Source organism: Zonotrichia leucophrys, chromosome Z (assembly GCF_028769735.1).
Source record: "Zonotrichia leucophrys gambelii isolate GWCS_2022_RI chromosome Z, RI_Zleu_2.0, whole genome shotgun sequence".
In the NCBI taxonomy this organism is placed as follows: Eukaryota; Metazoa; Chordata; class Aves; order Passeriformes; family Passerellidae; genus Zonotrichia; species Zonotrichia leucophrys.
Window position 1 is genome coordinate 57,734,439 of NC_088200.1, and position 27,224 is coordinate 57,761,662.

Consider the following 27,224-nt stretch of genomic DNA (forward strand, 5'->3'; position numbering starts at 1 on the left):
TGTTCTGATGTTTTATTTAGTAACTTACCTTGTAGAAATTTAACAGACTAAAACGAGCAGCTAGGAAAACATTGTGGCAATAGAATGCAAAAAAATTATAAATTACCAGTTATAAACTGCCATGGCCATACAGGAGGAATCAAAATAGATACCAGTACAGCACACTGATGTGAATTAAAATAATATCACAGCAATATTCATGGCCACTACTGTTGAATTGTTTGTGTACAGGTGTAAATCTGGTCACAGAGAAAAAGCCAGTCAGCAAAATTTACAGGTGCTGTGTGCTGACCTGCTTACTAGAGTAAAGTGCTATAAATTTATGTGTTACTTTGAACATCTGTGTTCCAGGAAAAACAAGCAGGAAAGGAGAGAACAGCTGGAGACAAGCAGTTTCTCCATAAACACTACGGCAGACATCTCAAAAATCAAAAGACATTCACAAAAAAATTGCAAGCACCCCAAGACAACCCAGAAATTTGTGGTCGCACAGGTGTCTACTGCAGCTTGGGGCTCTGCACGAGAAGGGTAACTCCAGGGCTCCCTTGGGACAGGGTGGACACATACAGGCCCCAGCATTGTCTTGGGACAAGAAGAAACTGGAATCAGGCTTGTGAAGCTCTGGCTGCTGCTGTCTTCCAAACCTGTGTTTGGGAAGACTCACTCGACACGTTCCTTGCCTTGAGACAGCTGCAGATTCCTGTTGCTCTGACCGGATCTGGGTACTCTTGGTGATGTTAAACACACTAGGTGTCATGGATATTAGCGGATAATATCCACAGAGATGCTTGGTAGCAGTAAGGCTGCCTGCATTTCCTCACCGCTGAGTGCTCTGAGGGTACCCAGCAGGGGAACAGCTCCCCGAGGCACAGGGGAGCGCAGGGAGGAGATACCGGGGGATACTCGGAGTAGGACCCCGCTTCCCACGCTGCCCTGCGGGGGTACCGCACGGCCTTAGCGCACGCAGTGCTTAAAGCCTCGGACGCCGGTACCACCCCGCAATCCGGAGCAGCCTCAGCACAGCCCCTCATCCCTCGACGCTCCGGCGCCTTCCAGCGCCGCGCACACCCCTCCCGGCGGCGGGCGGAGGGCGGCGCTTGCAGGGCGGTCCCGGCCCCGGCCCCGGCCCCGGCCCCGGCCGCGGGTGTCTCTCGGCTTGGCGGCCGCAGAGCCGGCCCGGCAAAGCGGCGGGCACCGGCGGCCGCCATGGGGACGAACGCGCCGCCGCGCCGGGAGCCGCTGGCCCGCGGCCCTCACGTAAGTCAGGGCTGGGCGCGGGGGCGGCGGGCGGGCCGGGGGCGCTGCGGGGCCGTGCCGCGGCTGAGCCCCGCGGGGCGGCCGGGCAGGCAGCGCTCCGCCGAGCCCTGCGCCGAGCCGGCTCCCGGCACCGGGGGATGCAGCCGGGAGGGAGGCAGCTGCCTGCCCGCGCCGCGAGGATGTCACGGCAGGCGCCGTCTCCAGGGCCATCGCGGGACCCGCCTCTGTATCGCCGTGTCTTCAGCGGGCACACGGGATTTGGGGCCGTGCCGGCTGATGTGGAAGTTCTCGTGAGACCTGTGCTGAATGGTTGCCCTGGGCTGAATTTGTGCCCTTTCTCTCTGGCTTCTTTTCATTACCCAGTCCATAGCAAGCTGTGGGGAGCCAGTGACCTTTTCCGAAGCTAGCACACTGTTCCTTGTAACTGTGACTATCGTTCTTCTATTTGGAAGATGAGAAATTAGATTCACCTACATACATTAGGTTCACCCATCCGGGAAGGTGGTCTCGGCAAGGGTCTAGAATAATTTTCAGTTTTATTTTGTTGATGAACCTGTGGCAATGATGAATGGCCCCAGCACTCCAGGTGCTATACTAGTACAAGGAAAAAAGGCATGCATGCTTCAAGGATTCACTTTCAAGCAGGATGTGAACAGAGTTTGGGAGAAGAGACATGAATACAGGCAGGATAACAAGGGGACTTGAGCTCTGTGGGCTAATTTTTCAGGTAGGTTTTCTCAGAAGGCGTTCAGCCAACAGGTGAAGTCAACACAACATTGAGGAGAAGGCAGAGGAGAGCTGTGAGGCAGGGAGGATAGCAAGTGTAGAAAGGCTGGAAATATGGCACTGGAGAGAGGGCCAAGACTCTTGGGAGGGAGGGGTCCAGAATCCTTATCTTCGACCAGCAGTGCCACTGCAGGAAGTAGTCCTGCTGATGCTGTTGCTCCAGGCCATTGACTTTGCCACCTGTAGAGCAGGTTTTGTGGCAGACTGACAGCTGGTTTTAACTACTAGGAGCTATAGCTCTCTGCCTGCTTGAAGAGTGTGCAACAGATATCAGAGGTGATGTCTGCCAAAATACAAAACAAAAGGTGTGTGCCTATCATGCAAGGAAGGCCTGTCCCTTTTCAATCTGAATGTCCTACCATGTCAGTTGTTTCTCTGAAGCTTTTCTTTACCTATCCTCCCTTTCCCCTTGTGTTCCAGACAGCTTTGACTTCAGATTTGGCACCAGATCTCCCTGAGATCTGGAGGTGTTGAGAAATACCACCTTGGCTATTCACCAGTGAAGGTATCCCTGTAGGACTCAGATACAGGCTTTAAAGAAACTGATATCCAAAAAGCACTGAAAATATATCTGTTGTATTTATTTTTAAGTAAGAAATTAATTGACATTTTTTGCCGTCTAGTAGCACTGCTTTCCTATGGTGCTCTGAGTCCAAATCTGAAATCACCATGTCAGCACATCAGATACTGAAGAGTAAACCAACTCAGAGACAAAACTGAAAATTAACAAAGCTCCCCATTCATATTAAGGAAATCAAGGGTGCTGATGGAAATTATACAATGTTTGCATATTCCCCAAGATTTTAAATGAGAATGTCAGTACAGAGGAACTATGTGGATTGTCTGACTTGGGAGCACTCTTCTACCAGAAGATTTCTCACCTCTGATATGTGTGATGTGCTCTTTAAGCATATCACACTTAACAAGACTACCTGCAGCCTGGAGATTTTTAACTAGTAAGAAGGTTGGGGGCCCAACACTCAGGTACATGAGTCCCATCAACACTGTGCTGCCTCGGGAAAGGCAGATTTTTATGGGCTATGTAAAAATGACACTAGGGCAGAGTCAAGGACACCCATAATATTTCCTGCAAATGAGCATGATTTCATGTGGTAGAAGCCAATCACCAAAGATTTTTCCACTAAGTACTTGGGACTAAGGATTGTCCTTTTCAAAATTGTGTTCAAATTTTATGCTTTTTCTTACAACTGTAATCAAATTTTAATTCTAGTCAAAAGATTGAGCTGGATCATTGGATCTTTGAGAAAACACAGGCATGACAGCATGCCACACAATGCCAGTATTTCATAATTGCCTTTCAGAGACACACAAGAGGGCTTCAAAAAGCACAGGAAAAGTAAGAAGGAGTCTCAACCTGGAGTCTCATTGTCAGATACATTCAGGCTGAGTTTTTTATAAATACTGCCTCAGCAGCCAGGCCAGTCAGAAAGTGGTCTGTGTCCACCTCTGACACCCTGGCACACAGAAGGCCTTGGGAAAACAGGCTGCTATTCTCTTAACAGTGTATGGTCCTTCCTGGAGGGACTCGGTACAGCCTAAGGACATGGGTGTCTATTAGAATGTCTGTTGTAGACTTGCTCTTCCTGCAAAAATCAGGGAATATTTTAGCAGTTATATATCTCTGTAATTCTGGACAATTTTTCATCAACACATCTGGTACTAAATCAAAGCTTTAATAAAAGAACATGGATAGCAAATCCAGCTGAGAAAATCAGACTATTCTAGAATAACAGCTGACTCAGGCGCTCTGCATGTGATTTTTTTTTCCAGATTAGTATCAGAAAGCCGGAAGGAAATAAGTAAGTGGCAATTTAGCATGTGGGGCTTTTTCGGTTTTTTTCTAAATGTCATCCTGAATTCCAAAGATTTACTCTTCATCATCAAGATCTTGATTTACTGTCCAATCAAAGCAAATTTACTGATGGTTTGTTGGTTGAAGGCTTTAGAAACAGAGCCTCTTTTTAAAATGGTGTGCTTGTTTTTATTTTTCCTTGACTTTTATTTGTTGTTTGGAAAAAACAAACTTTTCCTGGACATTTCTGGGAATGAAAATAAGGCCTACAGATACTTCAAAAAACAACGAGACTTTATTCTTTATTCCAGAATTAAAACCACAGATGTACTTTTGTGGAATACCTGATACCACTGTGCTTTTGACTGGCACTTAAGCCTTCTGTTGCATCTCTACAAGCTTCTTCAAATGGAAAATCTGAAATTGTTTCAGGGAATTATAGTAGCCATGTAATAGATTAAGATTTAAGAATCCTCTGAGAGTCACATGTTTAAAGGAGACATTTGAATAACTCACCTAATAATACCTAGTGTGTTGAAAGACAGGAGAATCCAGACTTAGTGAAGGGTAGCTACTGCTACCCTTGTCCATTTTATATTATCTCACAAAATTTCCTCACCTGTCGTAGTAAATGTAAACTGACTATCTGCTTTGTACTGTAACTTTACAATGTCATTTTCTTCTTTCATCATATTTTTTGTCTTAGTTAATAGCCAAAATCCACAAACTACACATGAAAGAAATTATTTTAATATGGCATAAAGGGTGGAAATACATGTTTACTATTATAATTCTTTAATCCTGATAATGGATCACTTCTTAATGGATTTTTTTTTGTAATTATGTAGTAGAATTAGTACTCCTTAAAATTAGAAATTAGTGATTACCAGAGAAGATATAATAATTAAAATATTGGTAATCTAATAGTCGCATTGGAAAACACAGTTGCATTCAAGTAGGATGCAAAAGAGCCTCAAAGAGATTAGGAGAGATGAAAAAACGAACATACCATTTGGACAAGAACAGCAGAGAGGAATCTCTAGACCAGTGTGCAACATGGCAGGTATTTATTAATAGTGAGAAGTGGCCAGAGTTTGATTCCTCATTCCTGCCAGACTTTTCTTTTCAGCACTTCATGTCAATTTGAAGTGAAAAAAGTAGGCAGTCTTAGCGTCAGAACTGGTAAAGCTTAACAGAACTTTCTTTCCAGACTTTCACAAATGAGAGGCATTTGCATGTTTGGCTGTTGCAGAGTTGGCTCTTTTTTCTTCATGGTTTCCTCGACCAGGTATTTACATATATATCTGAGGTGGAAAATGGGATCTTGTACTTGGCAAAGTTACCCACTGTCTTACCTACTGATGAGGTAAGCTTCCAATCAACTTCATTCTGCACTGGATCACATCCAAATATTCTGAGTATGTAGAGCAACTCTACTGATTCCATTTTGAACATACCCCAAGTTGTTCTAAGAGAACCACATTGTCTGCTGATCCAGGAGTGTAGGTGCACGGCACCGTAAGAGGAAGAATTGCACCACAAGAACCACCCCAGCCTAGGCTACCATCATTGTTCAAGACCAACTGGTCTGAAGCCACCTGGGGTATGTTGAACTGCATCAGATTTCCCAGTGGCTGTCTGATGTGTGTCAAAAAATTATCAGCAGCAATCATTCCAGCAGGACTGAACAAGAAGTAGAGCTTCAGAAGAAACAGACAAGCTGTAACCCTAACAGCATTGGTTACAAGTGAAGAAAACAGACCCATTTGAAGAATTAAACTGATCACATAAGCAGAGTTAGTCACATGGTGACAGCAAAAAGTGGGTCAGGTCCACTATTTTTAGACAGAGTGGGAAGGAAAAGTTTTGTGGTGGTTTTTTTTAGCAGAAATTAAGATAAAGGCTCAAGACATAGAATGAACTGGGAAAAAAACTCCAAACTGTTGAGGTTTCCAGTACTCTTTCCGCTGCTTTACATGGTTTTCACATGGATATTATCCTAGCCTACACTACACACACACACCTATCTGATCAAGGAATTCTCTACAAAGAGTTTGCTTTTTATGCCATGTATCTATCACATTCTACAACTCTACCTAGTTAGAATAAACTTTACTCACATTTTATAGCATATATGCAAATGCCATTGTTTTGTAACACACCAGACACCAGAATATGCCATCTTTCCAATAAGGAAGAAAAAGGTACTGTAATCTATTACAGAACATTGGAAACTCTTGGGAAAAAAAGTATAGAATGTTTTTTACCTAATTCCTAATTACTTCAATGAGATTCACAATTCTGCTTCCTACCTGGGTTTTTGAAGCACCTAATTTTAACACTGACTCATGGAATATTTAGATAGGAAAAGAACCTTAAAGTCATCTAGTCCAACCATTAATACAGCACTGCCAAATCCAACATTAAATCATGTTCCTAAGTGCCACATCTATGTGCCTTTTACATAATTCTAGGGGTGATAAGTCCAGTACTTCCTTGGGCAGTTGCTTATAATGTTTGATAACCCTTTGAGTGAATAAATATTTCTGAATATCCAAGAATAAACCTCCACTGGCACACCCTGAGGTCATTTCCTCTTGTCTGTCATTGTTACTTGGGAAAAGAAACTGATCCCCACCGTGCTACTCATAAGATAGCTCCCTGCACCAGCTTCATTGATTTCTTTGGACAGTATCTTTCCAGAGACAAAGAACAAATTTTCATATAGTTATTGATTTCTTCTCCCTTAGCTGGGAATTCTGTGTCTTACAATCTTAGATGTCCATTTTGTGGGCATAAGACACCAAGAAAATATGTAAGAGATCTGTGTTGTGATGACAAGAGAATAAATCTCCAAATTTCCCTTTTCATAGCATGTATGGCATTGTCTTATCCCTGATCTGTTCCCCTTCTCTGGAACATCAGATATGAACTGTGATGTGTTTGTCCACAATTGCTGTTAACTGCACACCTCACCTGGTAGTTTTAACCAGGAAGAACAAACAGAAAAATGCAGGAAGGTAAAATTTATTAGGCTTTCCCTACTGTGTATAACTGTTTATATTCTCCTTATATCATGTAGTGCATGGTACTTGGTCTCTTCCTGCAAGGGATATTTATAATGGAGTGCATTCTCAGTAGCTGAACACTACCATGCCAGAATCTTCAGTTTTCAGTTTGGCTGTCTCAGAAGGGCCGGCTTTTCTGAAAGCCCCGATCTTTAAAATTCAAGTTGCTTTCAGGTATTTTAGGCTTGACAGTACAGAATTGTTACGTTCAGCTGCTTTTGAAAACCTTAGTGGAAGTTCTTTTACTCTCAGCATGTGTCTTTGACATAAATAAAATGGACATAAATGAAAAATTAAGGAGAAGTAGTAAAGATTCACATCATGCAGATGTTGAAAAGTCATAAGGCTCTGCTTTCAGAAGGGAATAAGTAACACACAGTGGCTAGCACCAGTGCAGAAGATCAGAGTGCTACTGATTCTGTCTGTCCACACCATCCATCTCTTGGCCACCGTCATGCACCGACCATCCCAGTTAAGCACCTTTCACCTTTTGCAGGATGGGTTTCCAGCGAATCCAAACCAGCTGCAAATCAAACCCACTCTTCTGTTCAGATCTTAAGCAAGATGACCTCTCCCAAAATTAGTAATCTCCTCATCTCCAACATTTCCCAACACTTTGACACTAATGACCATTTAGTTTCTGCAGAGCCTTTACTATTCCTGCAAAGCTTTCTGATGAGGGAAGTGCCAATGAATTTTCTGTATACTGAGACTCTTCTCCTCTAATGAACCCCTTCGCAGCCACAGGCTTTGTCAAGGCCCTCTCCACAGTGTCATTGGAGATTTTGAGCAGCAAAGCATAAAACCAACTGGAGCAGGCAGATTTTGGGCTGAGGCTTCTCCTCCCATCTCATCTCATCTCATCTCATCTCATCTCATCTCATCTCATCTCATCTCATCTCATCTCATCTCATCATCTCATCTCTCTGCACAGCATTTGTCTCTCTGCTGAGAAGCCTTGAGGCAGGGCTCACTCAGTAACAAGAAAAATGTAACCTTGTTTATGTAGTATGTGAGGTCTGTGAAAAATAACCAAAAGGAACATAAACTTTCTTGTTTCTTCTGCACCTTTCACTATAACATGCTGAAACACCATTAGAACATTTACAGAAAAATTACATAAAGAGATGCACTGATGGTGTTGTAAGAGTAATAAACTCTCAATGTGGTTGCTTCTAGCTGTGTTAATACTAGTATAAACCGGAGTCTGCCCATATGTTCACACTTCCATACACTCATGCTCAAATATTATTCAGGCTCTTCTTCATTGTTTCAGTAAAACCAAACATAGATATGCTGGCAAGCTTATCATAACCTGAAAGCATTTACAGCAGACAATTCAAATTTATTTAATATGGCATTTCCAGAATGTAAATGGGTTTTTAAGCGATGTGCATAAAGTAAATCTAGTGATACAGAGAACAATGAAAATAATTTTAATTGGACATGAATTGAACCTAAGGTGCCTATGAGTTGCTATTACTGCATGTGGTTAGTATTGCAAGCAAAGATGCCTGGTAACTTCAGAGGTGGGTGTGCTGCAATATTCTCAAAACACTGAGTCTTCACAGAGCTATGACTCATTGAACCACCGCTGTCTGAGGACTTTCTGAATGCCAGCACAGGATAAGATCCTTTCTACCTCTCTTGGGAAACAGTCAGATCATCACTTTAAATTCCCAAGGGCAAGTCGTTAAGAGTTTTTACTTTAATAATCACTCTTGAAAATATTTTTTCTTTTAGCTGAAAACTTCAGTAATTGTTTCTTAAAGTCTTATTAAACAAATATTTGTAACTGCTAGGAAAGACAACTTTTTTCTCCCTGATAAAGGCCAGAAATGCAATTATCTCATTCCTTGCACCTACTTTCTTCTAGGTATGTCAGACAAGAGTCAGCTTACACCTAATTTTTCTAAGAATTAAAGGGCAAAGCTAGAAGGGATATGAGTCCCCTCAGGTTTATATGGATGAACAAAGATACAACCTGGACTGAAAAACTGTGGCAAAGTTCTGGTACCAAATAGCTGAATGTTGTACAGGCTTGCTCCAATGTATGGCCCTACCACACTAGACTTAGGTTTCAGCCACACAAATGTGAAATCAGAGAAGTAAAAATGGGCAAAGAATTATCCTTTTACTAGGACTGTGTGACACCATTTCAGCTACTGCGATGTTTTAGGTAGTTTCAGTATATAGTGGGCACAGGTTGCTGATGTTACACATGGTGCCTCTGGTATTGAGCTAGGATCCAAGTCATAGTCACTTCATTAATGTGAGACTTGACCTCCAAACGCCTCCAGCTTGAGCAAACAAACCACATCTCTTTTACAGTCAACTGGAACGCAGATGACAGCAACACCTGGTAGTTGGTTTAACAGCTTTTTTGATTGTGCTGCATGCCAATGAAGTTGTCATTTGGCAACGCCCTGGGCTGAATTAATGCCAAAATTATAAAATTCTGCATCACACCCAGGCACTCTTCATGCGCTACTGGTAGGTGCTCTGACTGGGGGGCTGCAGTTCCACACAGCCTGCACCATCAGGCTACTGCCGTATTCTTCCATACACCTCTGTAGGCTGTTTGTCCTGACTGTGCATCTCCTACAGCACCCCCACAGCCCCTCGTTCCCTCACAGCCCTCACTTTAAAAGGTCTTAACATGATGGCAGACGCCACTCAAGCCGTGAGATCATCCAGCAGTTTTAACTAGCTACCTCAGATGTGTATATACGGAGTATTCCATATATAAACCGACTCTGAGGTGGAACACTATCTTCTTATAGACGATAGGGCTCCTCTTAGGGAGGAATTTCTTCACAGAAAGCCCCATGAGACATTGGAACGAGCTGCCATTGCAATGGAGTCACCGTCCCTGGCGGTGTTTAAGGAAAGACTGGATGTGGCACTCAGTGCCATGGTCTCGTTGACAGGGAGGTGTTGGCTCCTGAGCTGGACTCGGTGACCTCAGAGGTCTTTTCCAAGCAATTGGTTCTGCGATGGCAAACCCGCATGCGGCACTAGGGGCGCGCCGGGGGCTGCCCGGGGCTCGAGCCAGCGTGGCGCGGCCGGGGCAGACCCCTCCTCTGCGCTCACTTCCTGCGGGGCGGGGCTTGCTGCCTGCGGATGCGAGCGGCGCTGGCGCCGGCAAGGTGACTGCGGGGCGGCCGCGCAGAGCCGGGCCGGGCCGGGCCGCGTCTCCGCCGCCGATGTGCGGGGGGGCGGCAGCGGCGGGAGCGCGGCGGGCGGGGGCGGGAGCGCGGCTGTGCCTGGGGGCGGGGCGGCGCGCGGGCCGGGGCGCGTCTCCGCGAAATGCGGGGATCCAGAGCCCCGGAGATGCGCGTGCGGGTCCCCGGGAAAAGCGGGATCCAGAGCGCCCACAGGGGACAGGTGCACACAGGGACACTGTCCAGAGGAGCAGAGAGAGCGGCGGGCCGCAGGCGTGGCTTGTCCCTGTGGCTTGTGCGGAAGAGGGGGAGTACCTGGGTAGCCTTGTGTAGCCAGTGAACGGCCTGAAGTGTCAGGGCTGGTTTAGATTGGATGTTAGGAAAAGGCACTTCACCCAGAGGATGACGGACGGACTCCCTAAGGAAGTGGTCACAGCATCAACCTGACAGGGTTCAGGAAGCGTTTGCTTCCTGAATGCTCTCGGGCACGTGGATGCTTGGGTTGTCCTGTGCAGGAGTAAGAGTTGGACTCAATGATCTTTGTGCTTCCCTTCCAGTTCAGCATTGGCGTAATCATATTCTGTGATTCTTGGTGTATCAATATTTGGAGAAGCACAGGGGTTGATCCCTTGCACCAGGAAGGGGCCTGGTGGAGACATCAGCCGCATTCATGGGGGGAATGGTGGGGAGCGGTTTTTGCCCTAAAACATGTGCAGGGCGATGGATGCTTTTCCACCCTCACAGAGGTGTTTGAGGGTGTCATTTGATGTTTGGTCACCTGCACTCGGCTCTGGGAAGGGGCCCTGGGTGTGTGTGCACACAGGCGATGTAGAACCAATGGTTCAGTGCATGGGTGGAGAAGGGTGGTGGGAATACACATACTGGTACAGGGTGTGGGAACCGCTCAGGGTACAATAACCTGTGTGCCACACAACAAAGCAGTTGGTAAGTGAAATTGCCTTCAACACATGGGAAAACACAGAGTGTAGAGACAGGGTCTTTGATTTTATAAGCCAGTGTTTCAGAGGTGTGAATGTAGAATATAGAGTATACAGGTGTTGTCATTTGTTTGTGAAACAGTGATCGAGGGGTGTCTCATGCTCTGAGCCTGCTAAGAGAAATAGTAGCTGCTTGGCTGCTGTTAAGTCTGGCCCAGAATTTCCCAGTCTCAAAAAGTCCTTGAATCTGTAATAATCTAAAAGCTTTAGGATGGAGTATAGAAGAGCAGTTGACCAAAGCACATGGAGATTAAGTATTTCAAGTAGTCCTTCATGGAAGACTGTTTTATTTCTTTACCCTTCTGCTAAAGATTACTAGTTCCTACTAGGTAGAAGAGATAGACCTTGGAACAGGAGGATCCCCCAGCTAGAGAGTTCTATGTAGATCAAACTCGGTATATCGTCAGACATCTAGAAACTAAGAGGCAAATGTCAAGGATTCATTATTTCATATAATTTTGGTGCACAGTCCTGAAAAGAGATGACTTGCCTGCAAAAGCTGATAATAAATTCTAAAACCACACTGGTAACAACATTTTGTAACTAGGTCATCACAGCTATGCTTGAAGGAATTTGCTATTAATGGCTGAAGGGACTTGGCCATTGCTTTTTGACAGTGAATACTGTCTGAAATTAAGAATTTTTTTTCTGAGCATTTATGCTCAGAAAAGTTTGGAGTCGGGATAGAATAATGACTGTTATTAAACTGTGATGTAGCAGTACATCAGATGTTTAGGAAACATCCACGTTATCCTCGAAAACAATAAACCTATTTAATTAGTGGCAAATTTCCACATGCAGTTGATAATTATACTGCATTATTACCTACCTTATACTAGGGTAAATATTTTGGTTCTTCAGGTAGGCAGGTGTTTAAAATTGACAGCAATAGAAAACCTGTCTGCACCAAGGCCAATGTCTGCACTTGGCAGCTTTTTGAAACTGCTGTGTTACAGAGTTTTAAGGCAGTACTGGAAATAATTCTGCTTTTAAATATAATGTTAACAGTAGTTTAAATGGACAAATACCAGAAACTGCCTTTGATTCTAGTCAATTCAGACAGATTTGGAGTGTCTCCACATGTGCATCTAAAATTATTTCAAGAGACCATTACTACAGCCAAATACTAACTGTAATTAAATGAGCTCTTCGTGGCTGGAAAGATATGTGGGCTAGTGATTCAGTTCTGTTGGATCTGTGAAAAAATGGTGGAAAAAGAGATTTCATTTTTTCTAAACTTACAGACCTTCTGTTTTAGGAGATGGTATGTTCTGTGTCTGGATGGAAGGTTTTTAGAATTTCAGACAATTCTTGAAGAAAAAAAGAAAACTATTCTGCTTCTTAAAAGACTGTTTTGCATAAGTGAAGAGAAACTGCTTTGTCAGAGGGGTCATGGTGGTCCTAGCTCAGACAGGTAACTTGGAGTTCAGTTTAGTTTGCTTTGTCACTTCCTTATTTTGCAGTTTTTTACTTTGGCTTCTTGTTTTATATAGTATAGAATATGTATGCAGCAGTGGCCAACTTGAAGAGTTTTGTGAGCGGTTTGGCTCTAGTTATACTTAAATTGTTCATGCAGTTTCAAAGAACAAGCTTATAGGTGTGTCAAAAGTGGCGTTCACATCTTGAGCACCATTTTATTTGAATTAGTGGCCAGTTTTACATAAATAATGGCAGGACATCGTGCTCAGAACCACCTCCGAAGAGAGGCTGTTTTAGAAATGAGGAAGAACAGTGGGGTCTGTTAGATCTGAGTCTGGCTGGTGTCACTGCCAGTGATGGTCACTGATAGGTTTCTCTGATAGTTTTCACTAATAGTTTTGCAGAGCCATAATGGATTGCAAGTGGACTAGAGATACCACATTATCTTTGACAACTTGGCATAGATTCCTGATTGACCCTCATGTTGCTATTACACCAAAGCATTGTATGATCATGTGTGATGAAACCTAAACTAATGTCTTAAAATTAGGGAAATCTTGAAATTTTTTAAGTTGAATCTTGATTTTGTAAGTTTCATGAGAGTGCGATATCACAGTAGCCTTTCTTTTAGAACTTTACTGAAAAATATCTGAATGCAGTCTAAAAGGAGCATGGAATTTCTCCTGTTAATATTATCATGTACTGTCACACATTTCTAGCTGGCAAAATCAGTAGAGAGATTGATACTGCTTTGAGTCGAGGATAAGCAAGCCTTGTCCATTAATCCAGAAGAAGTTGCATCTGCAAAGTGGAGCAAAAATCTGACATAACATCAAATTTATACTAAAAGGATGGTGCTTACTTAAACTCTTGCTAACACCTTAGCCATTTCTGTTTGGTAGGAAAGGAAATTTGGGTTATTTTGATGTTTTGTATTATTGATTTTCTTAATGTACTTTGGCCTACAAAAGGGTATGTGGGGCTTTGGAAATAAATGTTTAACTTGCTTTACCTCACCAAAATGTGTTTAATGGAGATACATAAGCTGTCTTAGTCAAAAACTTTTTATTTGTGTTTACAGAGTCTGTCAGTGGATGCATCTGAGCAATTTATTCCATTCTTTTATTTGGAATATGAGATTTTCTTTCTTTCATTTACTAAGGCAGAATAATTTTTCTACTTATGCAGAGGTTTCCATCAGAATAGGGAGAAATAATTTTACTGTTTGATTACAGTTGAACTTCATAGCACTTAAATATTGTTTACACAGAATTTTTATATGCCTTTTGTAGAAATAGAAGCATTAAAATTGAGTTTTAACTGGAAAAAAATTTCTCTCCTAAATTTTGGAAAGAGTACCCCATTTGTTCTGTTAGGTATTAGATGTCCATTATAAGTGCAGTAGTATCCATAGTTGTGGCTACACTTGTGTGTGTTGTTCGTGAAGTGGTTGCCATTTGATGTAAGTAATTTACCATTATTAATGCCACACTTCTTGTTTTCTCTATTATGTCAGGAGGTGTACTTCAAGAATCTTTCAAAACAGAAGCAGAAGGAAGTAATGGAGAAGAATGGAAACAACCACAAGCTTCGTGTTTGTGTTGCTACTTGCAACCGTGCTGATTATTCAAAATTAGCTCCCATTATGTTTGGTATTAAGGCAGAACCACAGTTTTTTGAGCTTGATGTCGTAGTGCTTGGTTCTCACCTGATTGATGATTATGGGTAAGGTGAATTTTTATCTACCAGTATGTTTCTGAGGTGTTAGCAATGATAATATCAACCTTAGGTAAAACAAACTCTTGGCATCATGAGTGCAGACAACAAAGTTTTACTTTTTTTTCCCAGAATTTTATTTTGAGCTCCTTATGAGATTGCTTATTTTATGCAATCATTTTTTTCAGCCAGTCTTAAATTCTAGAAAGTTTTGTGCAAATGCTGTAACTGACTCCAAAAAGAATCACAGGCTGTATGAAGTGAGAAAGTGATGTACTGCATTTTCCCCTGAAATCTGGTGATTATCAAATGGAAATGTGCTACAGTTTTTTAGTTTTAATAGAGAAAAGAGCCTCCTCAGTCATGTTGAATGCTTTACAGTTATTGGAGAAAGTACATATTGCATATGCCAGGAGAACACTGTTAGTTCTTACTTCCAGTGTTGTGGAGGCAGGAAACTGTTGTCATATGTTTCTGACAAAATGAATGACAAAATTTAATGACAAAATGAATGGCAAAATTTAATAACAAAATGATAGCTATATGGTTGTCTGGTCGTGTATGGGTAGGTGGGAGAGGACTAGTAAGACAGGATGTTCCGCTGGTGACTGTTCTCTTTCTGCACATTACAGCACTCTGTTCCTTGCTTTGAACTGGATGTTGTTTCCATCCAGTAACATGGCAAGGTGAATTCAACATCACAAAAGTAAACTGATTCAAAAAAAAAAAAAAAGAGTTTAACTTCTTGATAGGTTAGTACATTGAATTGCATCCTCTCTGATTGGAGAAATAAAGTAGTCCATTTCATTTGCCGTAAAGGACAAACATGGCCCTGATTTCTCCATATCACATAATCCTTGGCTGTCTGCAAGACTTGTGCAAAGTAATACAAAATACTACTTTTCCAGTTCCAAGGTGTTTAACATTTGTCTCTGTATTGTGAATGATTTGTAATGCACAAAGCAAACAGTAGAGATTTTGATCTGGCAAACATAAATGCATAGTCTGGCTTGCCTCCTAGATTTTCACCTTTCAAAAGGCAAATACAGAAACAAAGAGAAAAAAAGTTTTCTGAGATAAATCTACATAATCAGGAAGATGGTAGGTCTGTGAAGGATATTTGTAAATGGAGTTGGAAATTCAATTAAATTTATGCTATATAAATGCGAGGCCCTTTACTCAGTAAAATAGAAAGGATATGCCTTAAAAAAATACAGAATCTGAAATAATATATGCTACCTGTAGGATGTTTTCTTTAAACATACAGGCCTCAGCTTTGCATCACATTGGTTGTTGTATTTATAGAGTTGTCCACAGAAACGTCAATAAACATACCCTTTCTGACAGGAAGTCATGCCATATCTATTCTCTGTAAGTCTCAGTGGACATATGAACAACGAGTTTGATTTCTGAGGATTTCCACAGTGTGTTCAGCACAGTTCTTCCTTAATGGTGTCTAGAAAAACTGGATGTTTGGAATATTAGGGAGGATCTTCACATGGATGAGAATATTCTGTTAAAATCTTAAAAGCCACTTTCCTCAGTGAAGAAGATGTGGAAAGCAAGTCTTTTTTCAACCCCAGTACAGCTGTTGTAATTCATGTTTATTTTGTGAGGCAATATTGCTGTAAAATCAAGTTGTATTTACTCTAATAACGCTTTTTCTCTGACCTTCAGTAACACCTATCGTATGATTGAACAAGATGACTTTGATATTCATACGAGGCTGCACACCATCGTGAGAGGGGAGGATGAGGCAGCCATGGTGGAGTCGGTGGGCCTTGCATTAGTCAAGTTACCTGACGTCCTCAACCGCCTGAAACCTGACATAATGATAGTTCATGGGGACAGATTCGATGCCTTGGCCCTGGCCACGTCCGCAGCCCTGATGAACATTCGCATTCTTCACATTGAAGGTGGGGAGGTCAGTGGGACCATCGATGACTCCATCAGACATGCCATAACCAAGCTGGCCCATTACCACGTGTGCTGCACGAGGAGTGCAGAGCAGCACCTGATAGCCATGTGCGAAGACCACGACCGCATCCTTTTAGCAGGCTGTCCCTCGTATGACAAGCTTCTCTCTGCCAAAAACAAAGACTACATGAGTATTATTAGCATGTGGCTAGGTAAGCAGGCCACTTCTTATGTTTTTCTCACATGCCTTTCAACACTAGACGAACTCAGTAAGTAGGCTATCAGTCAAAAAATAATATGTATTTTTAATAGTACTTGGTATTTCTTTCTACATTTGCTTTCATTCTGCCACATAAAAACTGAAACAAATCTATTTTACTGAACACTTCCAGACCTTTTGCCAAGTCAAAAAATAACTCCTTAAATGGGTATTTTCTCTGAGCTGAACAATTTAAAAGCAGGACAGTCTTACATGAGCAGTTACTTTGGTGTAGTAGAGTTTTAGTTAAATAGAATCAAAGATGTTCAGGCCTAATGTTAAAAAAATCACACAGATTTGTATTATGAACCTTTTTTTGAGGAATGCACTGCAACAGGACAACATGCACCAAAGGCTTTTGGCGTTTAATACTGACTGACTTAGAAATAATTCCTGTAAACAGTGGGGTTTTATGATTGCTTTTTGTCTTTGACAGAGCAGTGTCCTGCAGGGTTACCATGTGTAGAAGCAGGAATCTTTTTCAATCAGTATGTTCTGCAGATAAATGTTTATCAAATGTACTAAGACTAGTGTGACTGACTGTTTTAATACCGTGGAAATGAGGTCTTTGCTTGAGAATGGACAACTGACAGAAAATCAGAGCAGCTTCAGGGGCTACTCCAGATTTATAGTGGTGTGAGAGTTGTGTCTTGATCTCCTGGTATAGTCTTGGAAAGCAGAAGTAGGCTTGCAAGTTAACAGTTTGTGGACATTTAGGCAATGGTCTCTAAAATTATGAGATGTGCTTAGAGAGGCCAATAACAAGGTAGGCTACCCTGTAAGTACCTGGATTTTTATTCTAGCATTTTCCCTATGTGTTAGATATATCCAATTCAGTGCCTCAACTTTTCAGGGTTTCACAGCTGTAATTCCTTAAAGTATGTCCTTCCTTCCTCTTGCTATTCTACGCCAATAAAAAAACTTCTCTTGCCCTCCATTTGGACAGGTGAAGATGTCAAAACCAGAGATTATATAGTTGCTCTGCAGCATCCTGTAACCACAGATATTAAACATTCCATAAAGATGTTTGAGCTGACACTAGATGCACTCATCTCCTTCAACAAGAGAACACTTGTTCTATTCCCTAATGTGGATGCAGGTGAGTAGAATACCTTCGTGACAGAGTGACACATAACAGATTGTCTTCAAAAGAGTGCTTTTATCCCAGGTCTTTCAGCCAGATGGAAATAGCTGGATTGTGTCAGCCTTGTGGGTGCATCTGCTGCAGCTCTATGTTCACCTTGCTAGAGGACATTTCAGTTTTTCAGTGTGGGAAGGAAAATGAGGATAAACCAGGTGACATGTAGGAGCAATATTAGTGCCTCTTAAATTAGCTTAAAACTACAAAGACACTTTTGCAGTAAATTCTTGTATCAAACTTTGGCATAGGTGCTGAGCAAAATGATTTACAGTGTAAGGATAAAAAGAGCAAAAACCTGTTCAAAGCTGGCAACTCAGTGAGTGGCTGGCTGCTATATTCTTTGTGTGCCAGGACTTTGATTTTAAAAGTAGAACTTAAATCATTTATTCTACTTTGCTTTTCTGTAGGAAGCAAAGAGATGGTTCGTGTGATGAGGAAGAAGGGCATTGAACACCATCCCAATTTTCGGGCAGTGAAGCATGTGCCATTTGACCAGTTCATTCAGCTAGTTGCTCATGCTGGTTGTATGATTGGTAACAGCAGTTGTGGTGTCAGAGAGGTGGGAGCATTTGGCACACCTGTCATCAACCTGGGGACACGGCAGACAGGAAGAGAAACAGGTACATGTTTTCTTAACTGCGTTTTATAATGCAGGACAGTGTCTCAGAGGTGTCACCATTGCTTTAGTGAGAGCAAGGGGAGGCACAGAACTGATGAAGAGTGATGTCAATCTGACGGGCATCTTGCCCTCACAGAGGAAATAAAACCTTTTTCTTTTTTCCATTTCTAAAGCAGCTCATACTCTAATGCAATTTGAGCATCTGATCTGTCCTATTATCTTAATTTTTTGTTGTCTAGGTGAAAATGTTCTTCATGTTCGTGATGCTGATACACAGGATAAGATTCTTCATGCTCTACAGCTGCAGTTTGGGAAGCAATATCCATGGTGAGTACACTCACCTTAATTCATTGAGGGGCATGTTGAAGCAGTAGAGTAAAAGGCATTTAGTCCTAAGGTGTTCCATCATATTTGATTGGAGTGCATTTAATACACTGATTGGAGGTTGCAAATGATTTTTCGTTTCAGAACCATAATGCGGTGTCTGGTATGCAGTAGTATTTATAGGGCAAAATGTTACTAGTAATATTTCAATACAAGTTCATTTAACATGTTCATGTTTCAATATGTGTTCATTTAACATCCAACCGAAAGTCAAGAAGACAAAATTTATATTAACCTAGACCAGTGATTAAGAGAGCTTGTTCTTTAGGAGCAGCATGGGAGAGAACATCCTGTCTGCCTACCTTGACTTGTGCCTAAAGGACACTTTGTGTGGGTACAAGTGATACTTAGAGCCAAAAAATGGCCAGGATCAAGGAAGACTATAAAGCCCTGGTGAGGCACATGAAAAACATCTCTGCCCAAGTCATCTCCTCATGTATCCTACCAGTCAGAGAAATCAGCACAGTCAGAGGCAGACACATTGTGCAGATCAATGTCTGGGTTTGTGGCTGGTGCTATCAAGAAGGTTTTGGCTTTTATAACAGTGGGTTGTGTTTTTATTATTTTTAGCCGGTTACAGGGGAATTGGATCCCCCAGCTAAAAAGGGCATAAAAAGGGCAGTGTCTCCTTGGCAGCAGGCTGGCCTGTCTGGTGAGATGGACTTTAAATTGAAGCACTGGGAATCAGGGTGCGAATGGCAACAATTGTGCTGTTGCTTCCTCCTGGGGAGCAGGTCATAGCAACTGCTGCAGAGTCAGATGTTTGTTGGCTGCAGCTCAGATTGAAGATCTGTCTCATTTTGAGGAAAATTAAAGAGACGGGCACTCTGAAATGCGTAACTTCCCCTTGATTCCAACCAATCCCTTTCTACCAATAAGGAACAACATATAATGAATGGAGTAAATGCAAGTGAAAAACAAGTTTATTAACAAACAGGATGCCTGCAGGTTGGGTGTGGGAGGGGGGAAAGTAAAGAACTGTTAGATACCAAACTGCTAAATCTCACAACCCCATGGGAACAGAGAGAGACCTGAAATGCCAGAAATAACTGTTCCTGAAGTGATGCCTGCCAGAGGCAGCTGCATGGCTGAAGGACAAAGGGAAAGGGGCATCACACCCTTCCCTTCCAAGGTGGTGCCTCCCAGGAACAAATAGGCAAGATGGTGAGAACCCGCACTGGGAAGGCAGGAATCTGCAGAGCAGTTCTGGAGGCAAATGGAAACTTTCTGGTTCCAGTGGCTGCTGCCACTTCCTCCTGCTGTCCATGGGCTCTGCCAGCGCTGCCGCCGTGCTGCTCTACACCATGGTTCTGGGATGGGCTGGTGGGGAAGGAGCAGTCCGTCCGCACTGGCACTGGGTGCCCAACCCCAGGAACTCGCTAGCTTATCTGCTGCCAGCAGACCTTGCAAAGTTCCCTTTGAAATAGTTTCTGACTGCAAAATGCAGTTTTTAGACTGGCAAACCCAAGGCTGCCACAAAAGGGAGAAGATCTACTCCCATAGTCTTCTCTCCTGGAGCAGCTCAGGCTGAGGCAGGGCCAGCCCCTCCCTGCAGCAGCAGGAGGGCACATACAGACTTTGCCCCAGGACAGCCCAGAAACACCAACTGGAGTCTGTCTGAGGCAGGGTGGGGGGTTGGGGGGAAATGGAGAGAGAACCCAAAAAGGGAAGGGAAAAAACTCTACCCAAACAAAGATGAAACAGCCCTCAAAGCAAACACTAGCCAGCAAAAGACAGGAAACTGCCTGGGCAGGGTAATTTTAAAAATACCCTCCCTCCTGCCACATGCACACGAGGTCCCCAGCTGCAGCGTCTTGAAGAGACAGTGTGGTATTTGCTGGGTCCCCAGGATGAAGGAGGAATTGAGAATCTGACTGCATGTTCTTGGAAGGCTAATTTATTATTTTATATTATATTAAAGATTGCTATACTAAAACTATACTAAAGAATAGAGAAAGGATCCTTACAGAAGGCCTAACAAGATACTAATTAAAAACTCATGACTTCTTCCAGAGTCCTGACACAGCTGGACGGTGATTGGTCATTAAGTAAAAACAGTTCACATGAAACCAGTCAACCACCCACCTGTTGAATAAACAATCTCCAACCACATTCCAAAGCGGCAAACACAAGAGAAGCAATCAAATAAATATTGTTTTCATTCTTCTGTAAGACTTCTCAGCTTCCCAGGTGAAGAAATCCTGGTGAAGGGTTTTTTCAGAAAATATGACAGTGACAAGACAGTAATGATTTTTTGGCACAGATAGTAGTGGAATACAGCATTATAGATCACTCCCGGACAGGATCATAGGGCAAAACACATCAAGGGTTTTTATGACTGTGGTGTTCATGACTCTCACACCCCTTCAAGCGGCCTGGTTGCTTGATCTTCCGTAAAGTGCCTGTATACCAGTGCACTCAGCAAGTGTAATCTAATAAACTAGAAATCTATGTGAGGTTGCAAAGCCATGATCTCATTGGAATTATGGCAGCATACCTGGAATGTTGTATGGATGGCTGTGTGTGGAGATAAATGTTGTCATGGATGGCTATATCTAGAGAGGACAGGTCAGAGAAGCAAGGTGGTGGAGTTGCTCTTGATGTGAGAGAGCAATTGGACTGTATCAGATTCTACTCAGGGACAGATGAACAAGTTGAGTTTATGGATGAGAATTAAGTGACAGGCTAATATATGGGTGACACTGTTGTGAGTATTTACCAGAGGCTACCTGATGAAGAGAGGAAGTTGATGAGGCTTTGTGTGGGCAACTGAAATAGCATCACAGGCCCTGGTTCTCCTGGGAGATTTGTACCTGGTATTTGTTAAGAGTGACAACACAGCTTGGCATAGAGTTCAGGAACTTCCTGCAGATCAGTTAAGATAATTTTGATGCAATGGTGGAGGAGCCAGTGAGGACCAGAGGTGTTCTGGACCTTTTACTAACAAACCAAGAGGCACTGGTTCAAGATGTGGAGGCTGGAGACAGCATTGGCAGCAGTGACCATTAGAAACTCAGAATCCTCCCCTGGGGAAGCAAAACAGCAAGCAGGATTAGAACCCTAAACTTGGAAAGAGCTAACTTTAACCTCTTCAAGGGCCTATTTGGTGGAATCTGATGGGTTAGGACTCCAGATGAGGAGGGTGTCCAAAGAGCTGGTCAGTATTCAAGCATCACTTCCTCTGACCTAAAGACCAGTGTGTCCCTATGATCCAGAAATCAGGCAAAGAGGGGTGGAGCCCTAAATAGATGAGATTTTAGTAAAACTCAAACAGAAGAAAGAAATTTATGGGATGTGAAAAAATGAGCAGGCCACATGGGAGGACTATAGGAACATTGTCACAATGTGCAGGGATGTGGAATTCAGTCTGGCCAGGGATGTAAAGGACAACAAGAAGGACTTCTACAAATTCATCAGCAGCAACAGGAAGAACAGGGGAGATGTGTGGCTGCTGCTGGATCATATGGGTGTCCTGGTATTGGAAGACACTGAGACGGCCGAATTATTGAATGCCTTCTTTGCTTCAGTGTTTACTGCTGAGAACAGCCTTCAGGAATCCCAGACGTCAGAGTAAGAAGAAAAGGTTGGAGAATGGAAGACTTGCTTGTAGAGAGTTGGGTTAGAGATCAGCTAGGCAGATTAAAGACCCATATATCTACAGACTTGATGGGGTGCACGCATGGGTGCTGTGGGAGCTGGCAGATGTTGCTAAGCCAGTCTCCCTTATCTTTGAAAAATCATGGACTGGGAAAGATGCCTAATAACTGAAAGAAAGCCAGTGATCTTCAAAAAGGGCAACAGAGAAGGGCTGGTGGGAGATATGGTTGTTGGGGGTCATTTGGGATACAGTGATCATGAAATAATAGAATTCTCAATAATTGGTGAATCAAGGAGGAGCACCAAGAAAACTTCCACGCTGGACTTCCAGAGGGCAGACTTTGGCCTTTTCAAGAAGCTGATTCGGAAAGATCCTTAGGAAGCAGTCCTTATAAACAAGGGGGTACCGAAAGAAAGTAATCTTGAAAGCACAGGAGCAGGCTGTCCCTATGTGCCAAAAGATGAGCTGTTGGAGAAGATGACTGATCTGGATTAAAAAAGAACTTCTGAAGGAACTAAAGGAGAAAAAGGCGATGACCTTTGGAAAAAGGGACAGGTAATTCAGGAAATATTTAAGGGTGTGGCTAGGTCTAGTAGGAAAAAAATCTAGGGAGGTAAAAGCCCAATTTAAACTTAATCTGGTCATTTCTATGAAGAATAATAAAAATATTTTTATAAATACATTAATGGCAAAAGGAGATGCAAGGATAACCTCCATTCTCTATTAGATGTGGGAGGGAATTTAGTAACTAATGATGAAGAGGCAGAGATACTTAACACCTTCTTTGCCTCAGTTTTTAATAGACAGGTTGTCCTCAGGACAGCTGCCCTCCTGGGCTGGTGGATGGGGACGGGGAGCAGAATGGTCCCCCTGTTATCCAGCAGGAGGCACTCAGAGACCTGCGGAGCCACTTAGATGCTCACAAGTCTATGGGCCCTGGTGGCCATGCCAGGGGCAGGAGGGAGCTGGCAGATGAGCTTGTGAGCCTCTCTCCATCATTTACCTCCCCAGCTCACTGGGGAGGTCCCAGATGACTGGAAGCTGGTCAGTGATGTCCATCCACACAAAGGGCAGGAAGGAAGGTCCAGGACACTGCAGACCTGTCAGCCTGACCTCTGTGCCTGGCAGGAGAATGGCACAGATCATCCCAAGTGTGGTCACATGGCACCTCCAGGATGGACCAGGGCTCAGATGCAGCCAACATGGATTTAGGAGGGGCAGGTCCTGCCTGACCAACTTGATCTCCTTTTTTAACCAGGTGACCCCACCTGGATGAGGGGAAGGCTGTGGATGTTCTCCACCTGACCTTCAGCAATGCCTTTGACACCATCTCTCCACAGGACTTCCACTCCTGGAAAAAGCTGGCAGCCCATGGCTTGGACAGGAGCACTCTTTGCTGGGTTAGGAACTGGCTGGATGGCCGGGCCCAGAGAGTGGAGGTGAATTGTGTCACATCCAGTGGGTGGGCAGTCACCATGGTGTCCCTCAGAGGTCTGTGCTGGGGTCAGTCCTGTTTCATATCTTCATTGATGATCAGGACAAGGGGATTGAGTTCACCATCAGTAAATTTGCAGATGACATCAAGCTGGGAGCAATTATTGATCTGTTAGAGGGTAGGAGGGCTCTGCAGAGAGACCTGGACAGGCTGGATAGATGGGCCGAGTCCAAGGATATGAGGTTTAACAAGTCCAAGTTCCAGGTCCCAGACCTGAGTCACAACAACCCCCTGCAGCACACAGGCTGGGGATGGTGTGGCTGGACAGGGCCCAGGCAGAAAGGGACCTGGGGGTGCTGGTCCACAGCCAGCTGGACATGAGCCAGCAGTGTGCCCTGGGGGCCAAAAAGGCCAAGGGCATCCTGGCCTGTGTCAGGAATAGTGTGGCCAGCAGGAGCAGGGAGGTCATTCTGCCCCTGTGCTCAGCACTGGTGAGGGCACACCCTGAGTGCTGTGTCCAATTCCTCAATTTAGGAAGGACGCCGAGATGCTTGAATTCATGCAGAGAAGAACAACAAGGCTGGTGAAGGGCCTGGAATACAGATCCTGTGAGGAATGGCTGAGGAAGCTGGGAAAAAAGCCTGGAAAAAAGGAGGCTCAAGGAGACCTTATCACTCTCTACAACTCCCTGACAAGAGGCTGTAGCCAGGTGGAAGTTTAGGCTAGATATTAGAAAGAATTATTCACAGAAAGAGTAGTTTAGCATTGGAATGAGCTACCCAGGTGTGAAAGGTAGTATGAAGTTCTCCTCATTTGCCTCATGACCATCCCAAGGACAGACATCTGGAGCCTGATTGGAATTCTGGCCTGCAGGTGGTGGATGAACTTCCAAAAATCCTGAGGCCCCTGAGCAGAATTCTGTCCTGCCAAGTGATTCTTCACAGCTGTATCTACAGTGACTGCTTCTAGCAGGGCCTGCCAAGGGGCAACGCGCCCTATATGCTTGCACCTGCTTCATGACCGTAGCCCTGGAACTCTCCCACCTCTTGGCCAGATGAACTTGCTGGGGCAACTTTGGTAGCCCTCCCACGGAAAATCCTTCATCTGCTCCACTACCATCATGATGGACGGAGGTTGATGCCCCACTCCCAAGGACTGAGATTGAGACCCCTGTAATTCTGATCCAGGGGTGCTGGCCTGACTGAAGCAGGATGCCTGCTAAGTGCTGCCTGCAGATGTGTTCACTGGACCTAGACTGGTTTCCCATAGAAACCAGTGCTGAAACACAATGGGTCCTGCTCACTGCTGATATTGACTTACCCTGCTGAGAAACATGAACTGTCTGTACCTGTCTTCAATATCTTTTTCCCTCAGCCATTTCAATAGACTTACTTGAAGATCTGTTCCCCCCCTCAGCAATGGACTATAGTAGATATATGATATATAGTAGATATAGTAGATATATAGTAGTATAGTCCTGAGATAACCAGGACTTTGAGATCTCCCTGACATAACAGGCAATCCTCGGCCAGACTGCAAAGGATTTCATCTCTATGTTTGGTAGCTATAAGCCCTTTCTCTCTCCCCCTTTCTCTATCTTTTTTCTCTCCCTTAATCCCTCTATCGCATTTGCTGTGGTCATTCAATAAACAGTGGTTTGTTTTGATTAATACTGAAATCCCCACTGTGTTGTGTTTTGCACTCTGAACCATCACAACCCCTGTTCGTATGAGCAGATCGACACCAGGGAGATGGTTGAGCTGCTGTCCCTGGAGGTGTTTAAAAAAAAGACTTGATGAGACACTCAGTGCCATGGTTAAGCTGATAATGTTAGGTAACACACTGGATTCGATTGTGTCAAAGGTCTTTTCCAGCCTAGTTTATTCTGCGATTCTGTTTTTTGGGGTCTGGAGCATCTCTCTTATGAGAAGAGAGAGAATGTGGAAGGTGGCCCTGTCTAGACAAAGACAAGACACAACTGAGAGCGGGGGTCTCTTCAATATATAACAATATCTCCAAGGCGGGTGCTCAGAGGATGGTGCCAGACTCCTCTCAGTGGTTCCCAGCAACAGGACAAGGAGTAATGGCCATAAACCAAAACACAAGTTACATCTCAACTTGAAGAAGAGCTTTACATTGAGGGTGGCAGACCACAGGCAAAGACTGCCCAGGTATGTTGTGGAGTCTCCCTCCCTGGAGACATTAAAATCCCACCTGGATGAGTTCCTGTCACCTGCTCAGTGTGACCTGCCTTGGCCTAGATGATCTCAAGAGGTTGCTTCCAACTTCTGTGCTTCTGTGACACAATACCCAATAGCGGATTTCACCTCATGATGCATAGAGAGTCCTGAGTGCAAGCTTCCAGAGAAGCTGCAGAATTCTGGCAAGGTGCTTTTCCTTATTCCTCAGCCCTATGAGTACTGACTCTCATTCCTCTGAGTTCTTATAAAGTTTGATAGATACTTGTTCAAGTAAGGACAAGGATAAAAAGAGTATTTCTTAAGAATCTAAACTGAACAGTAAAACTGAATTCTTTAATACCTGCATTCTTTAAGTATCTGATGCTGTGTATGATATTTTAGAAACAGTCATGTTGAAAACTGACATGAATGTATGGTTTATTATTACATAGTTGGCATCTGTGCGATAAGTACATCTTACTTGATTTGTACCACATAAACTGCCCATATTTTTATTTCTGCTTCATTAAACCTAATTTTACAGGGATTTTGGTATCATTAGTTTCTAGTTTTCTGCATTCCAGTTTCATATTCCAAAATGGAGCTAATGCCAGACTTGAAAGATCTGTGTGTGTCACTATCTACCATGTCTCATGACAGTCTGTCATAGTGTGAGCTGCAGTATTGGCAGAGTCACCAGATAATAATATAGTAATGATACTGTTACACTCTTCTGCCATACAAAGAACTTTATAGATTCCAGTGTTATTTCAAATTACATTAATTCTTTTTTGTATTATAGCTCAAAAATATATGGAGATGGTAATGCTGTTCCAAGGATTTTGAAGTTCCTTAAATCTATTGACCTCAAAGAACCATTGCAAAAGAAATTCTGTTTTCCTCCTGTCAAAGATAATATCTCTCAAGATATTGACCATATTCTAGAGACACAGAGTGCTCTGGCGGTGGATCTAGGCGGAACAAATCTCCGAGTAGCAATCGTCAGTATGAAGGTAAATAATTCTGTTGTGCTTCTAGATATTCTGCCAACTCCACTGGGCTTTGTGGGTACGGGCTTGTGATGCCGCTCCAAAACAAAGCAGTCTATCAACTTTTGTTGAGGGACAAAGAAGATTTCTCACCTTCTTTCCTGCCTCTCATACCATCCTGATAAAACTTGCTTATTGCTTTGCTCTTCTAAGACTGATGTTAAACTAGCAATGCCCATTTGGTGGTGCAAGGTTTTAGCTGCTTCTTTGTGGGTTGACTACAGACTTTGACGAATAGAACAGCTTTTGCATGTGTTGGTTCTTCTTGAAAGGTAACTCGGTTCAACCTGCAAGGTTTTGTATGTCAAACAAAACATGGAGGGCTGCAGTATTAGTTTTTTTGCTTCCCCACTGCCTTACAGTTCCATTAATTGACACAAGACCATTCTGAGCAGCAGCCAGCATCTAGCAAATCAATTTA

At 43.4% G+C, this 27,224-nt stretch overlaps 1 protein-coding gene across 4 annotated transcripts in view; it reads left to right on the plus strand.

Annotated features, from left to right (window-relative positions):
- Nucleotides 1-1,116: 1,116 nt before the first annotated feature.
- The window catches only part of GNE (glucosamine (UDP-N-acetyl)-2-epimerase/N-acetylmannosamine kinase), a 35,108-nt gene continuing 9,000 nt past the window's right edge, over nt 1,117-27,224 (plus strand). For 2 of the 4 annotated variants that reach the window (XM_064736858.1, XM_064736861.1), the window contains exons 1-7: nt 1,117-1,257; nt 14,022-14,230; nt 15,899-16,350; nt 17,344-17,496; nt 17,946-18,158; nt 18,397-18,484; nt 26,557-26,767. In XM_064736858.1, the coding sequence (XP_064592928.1) occupies nt 1,207-1,257; nt 14,022-14,230; nt 15,899-16,350; nt 17,344-17,496; nt 17,946-18,158; nt 18,397-18,484; nt 26,557-26,767 (1,377 nt within the window). In that variant the 5' untranslated portion in view covers nt 1,117-1,206. Of the gene's footprint in view, nt 1,258-10,032; nt 10,074-12,377; nt 12,501-14,021; nt 14,231-15,898; nt 16,351-17,343; nt 17,497-17,945; nt 18,159-18,396; nt 18,485-26,556; nt 26,768-27,224 lie in introns of those variants that run through there. The other 2 variants (XM_064736859.1, XM_064736860.1) reach the window with 2 other exon arrangements.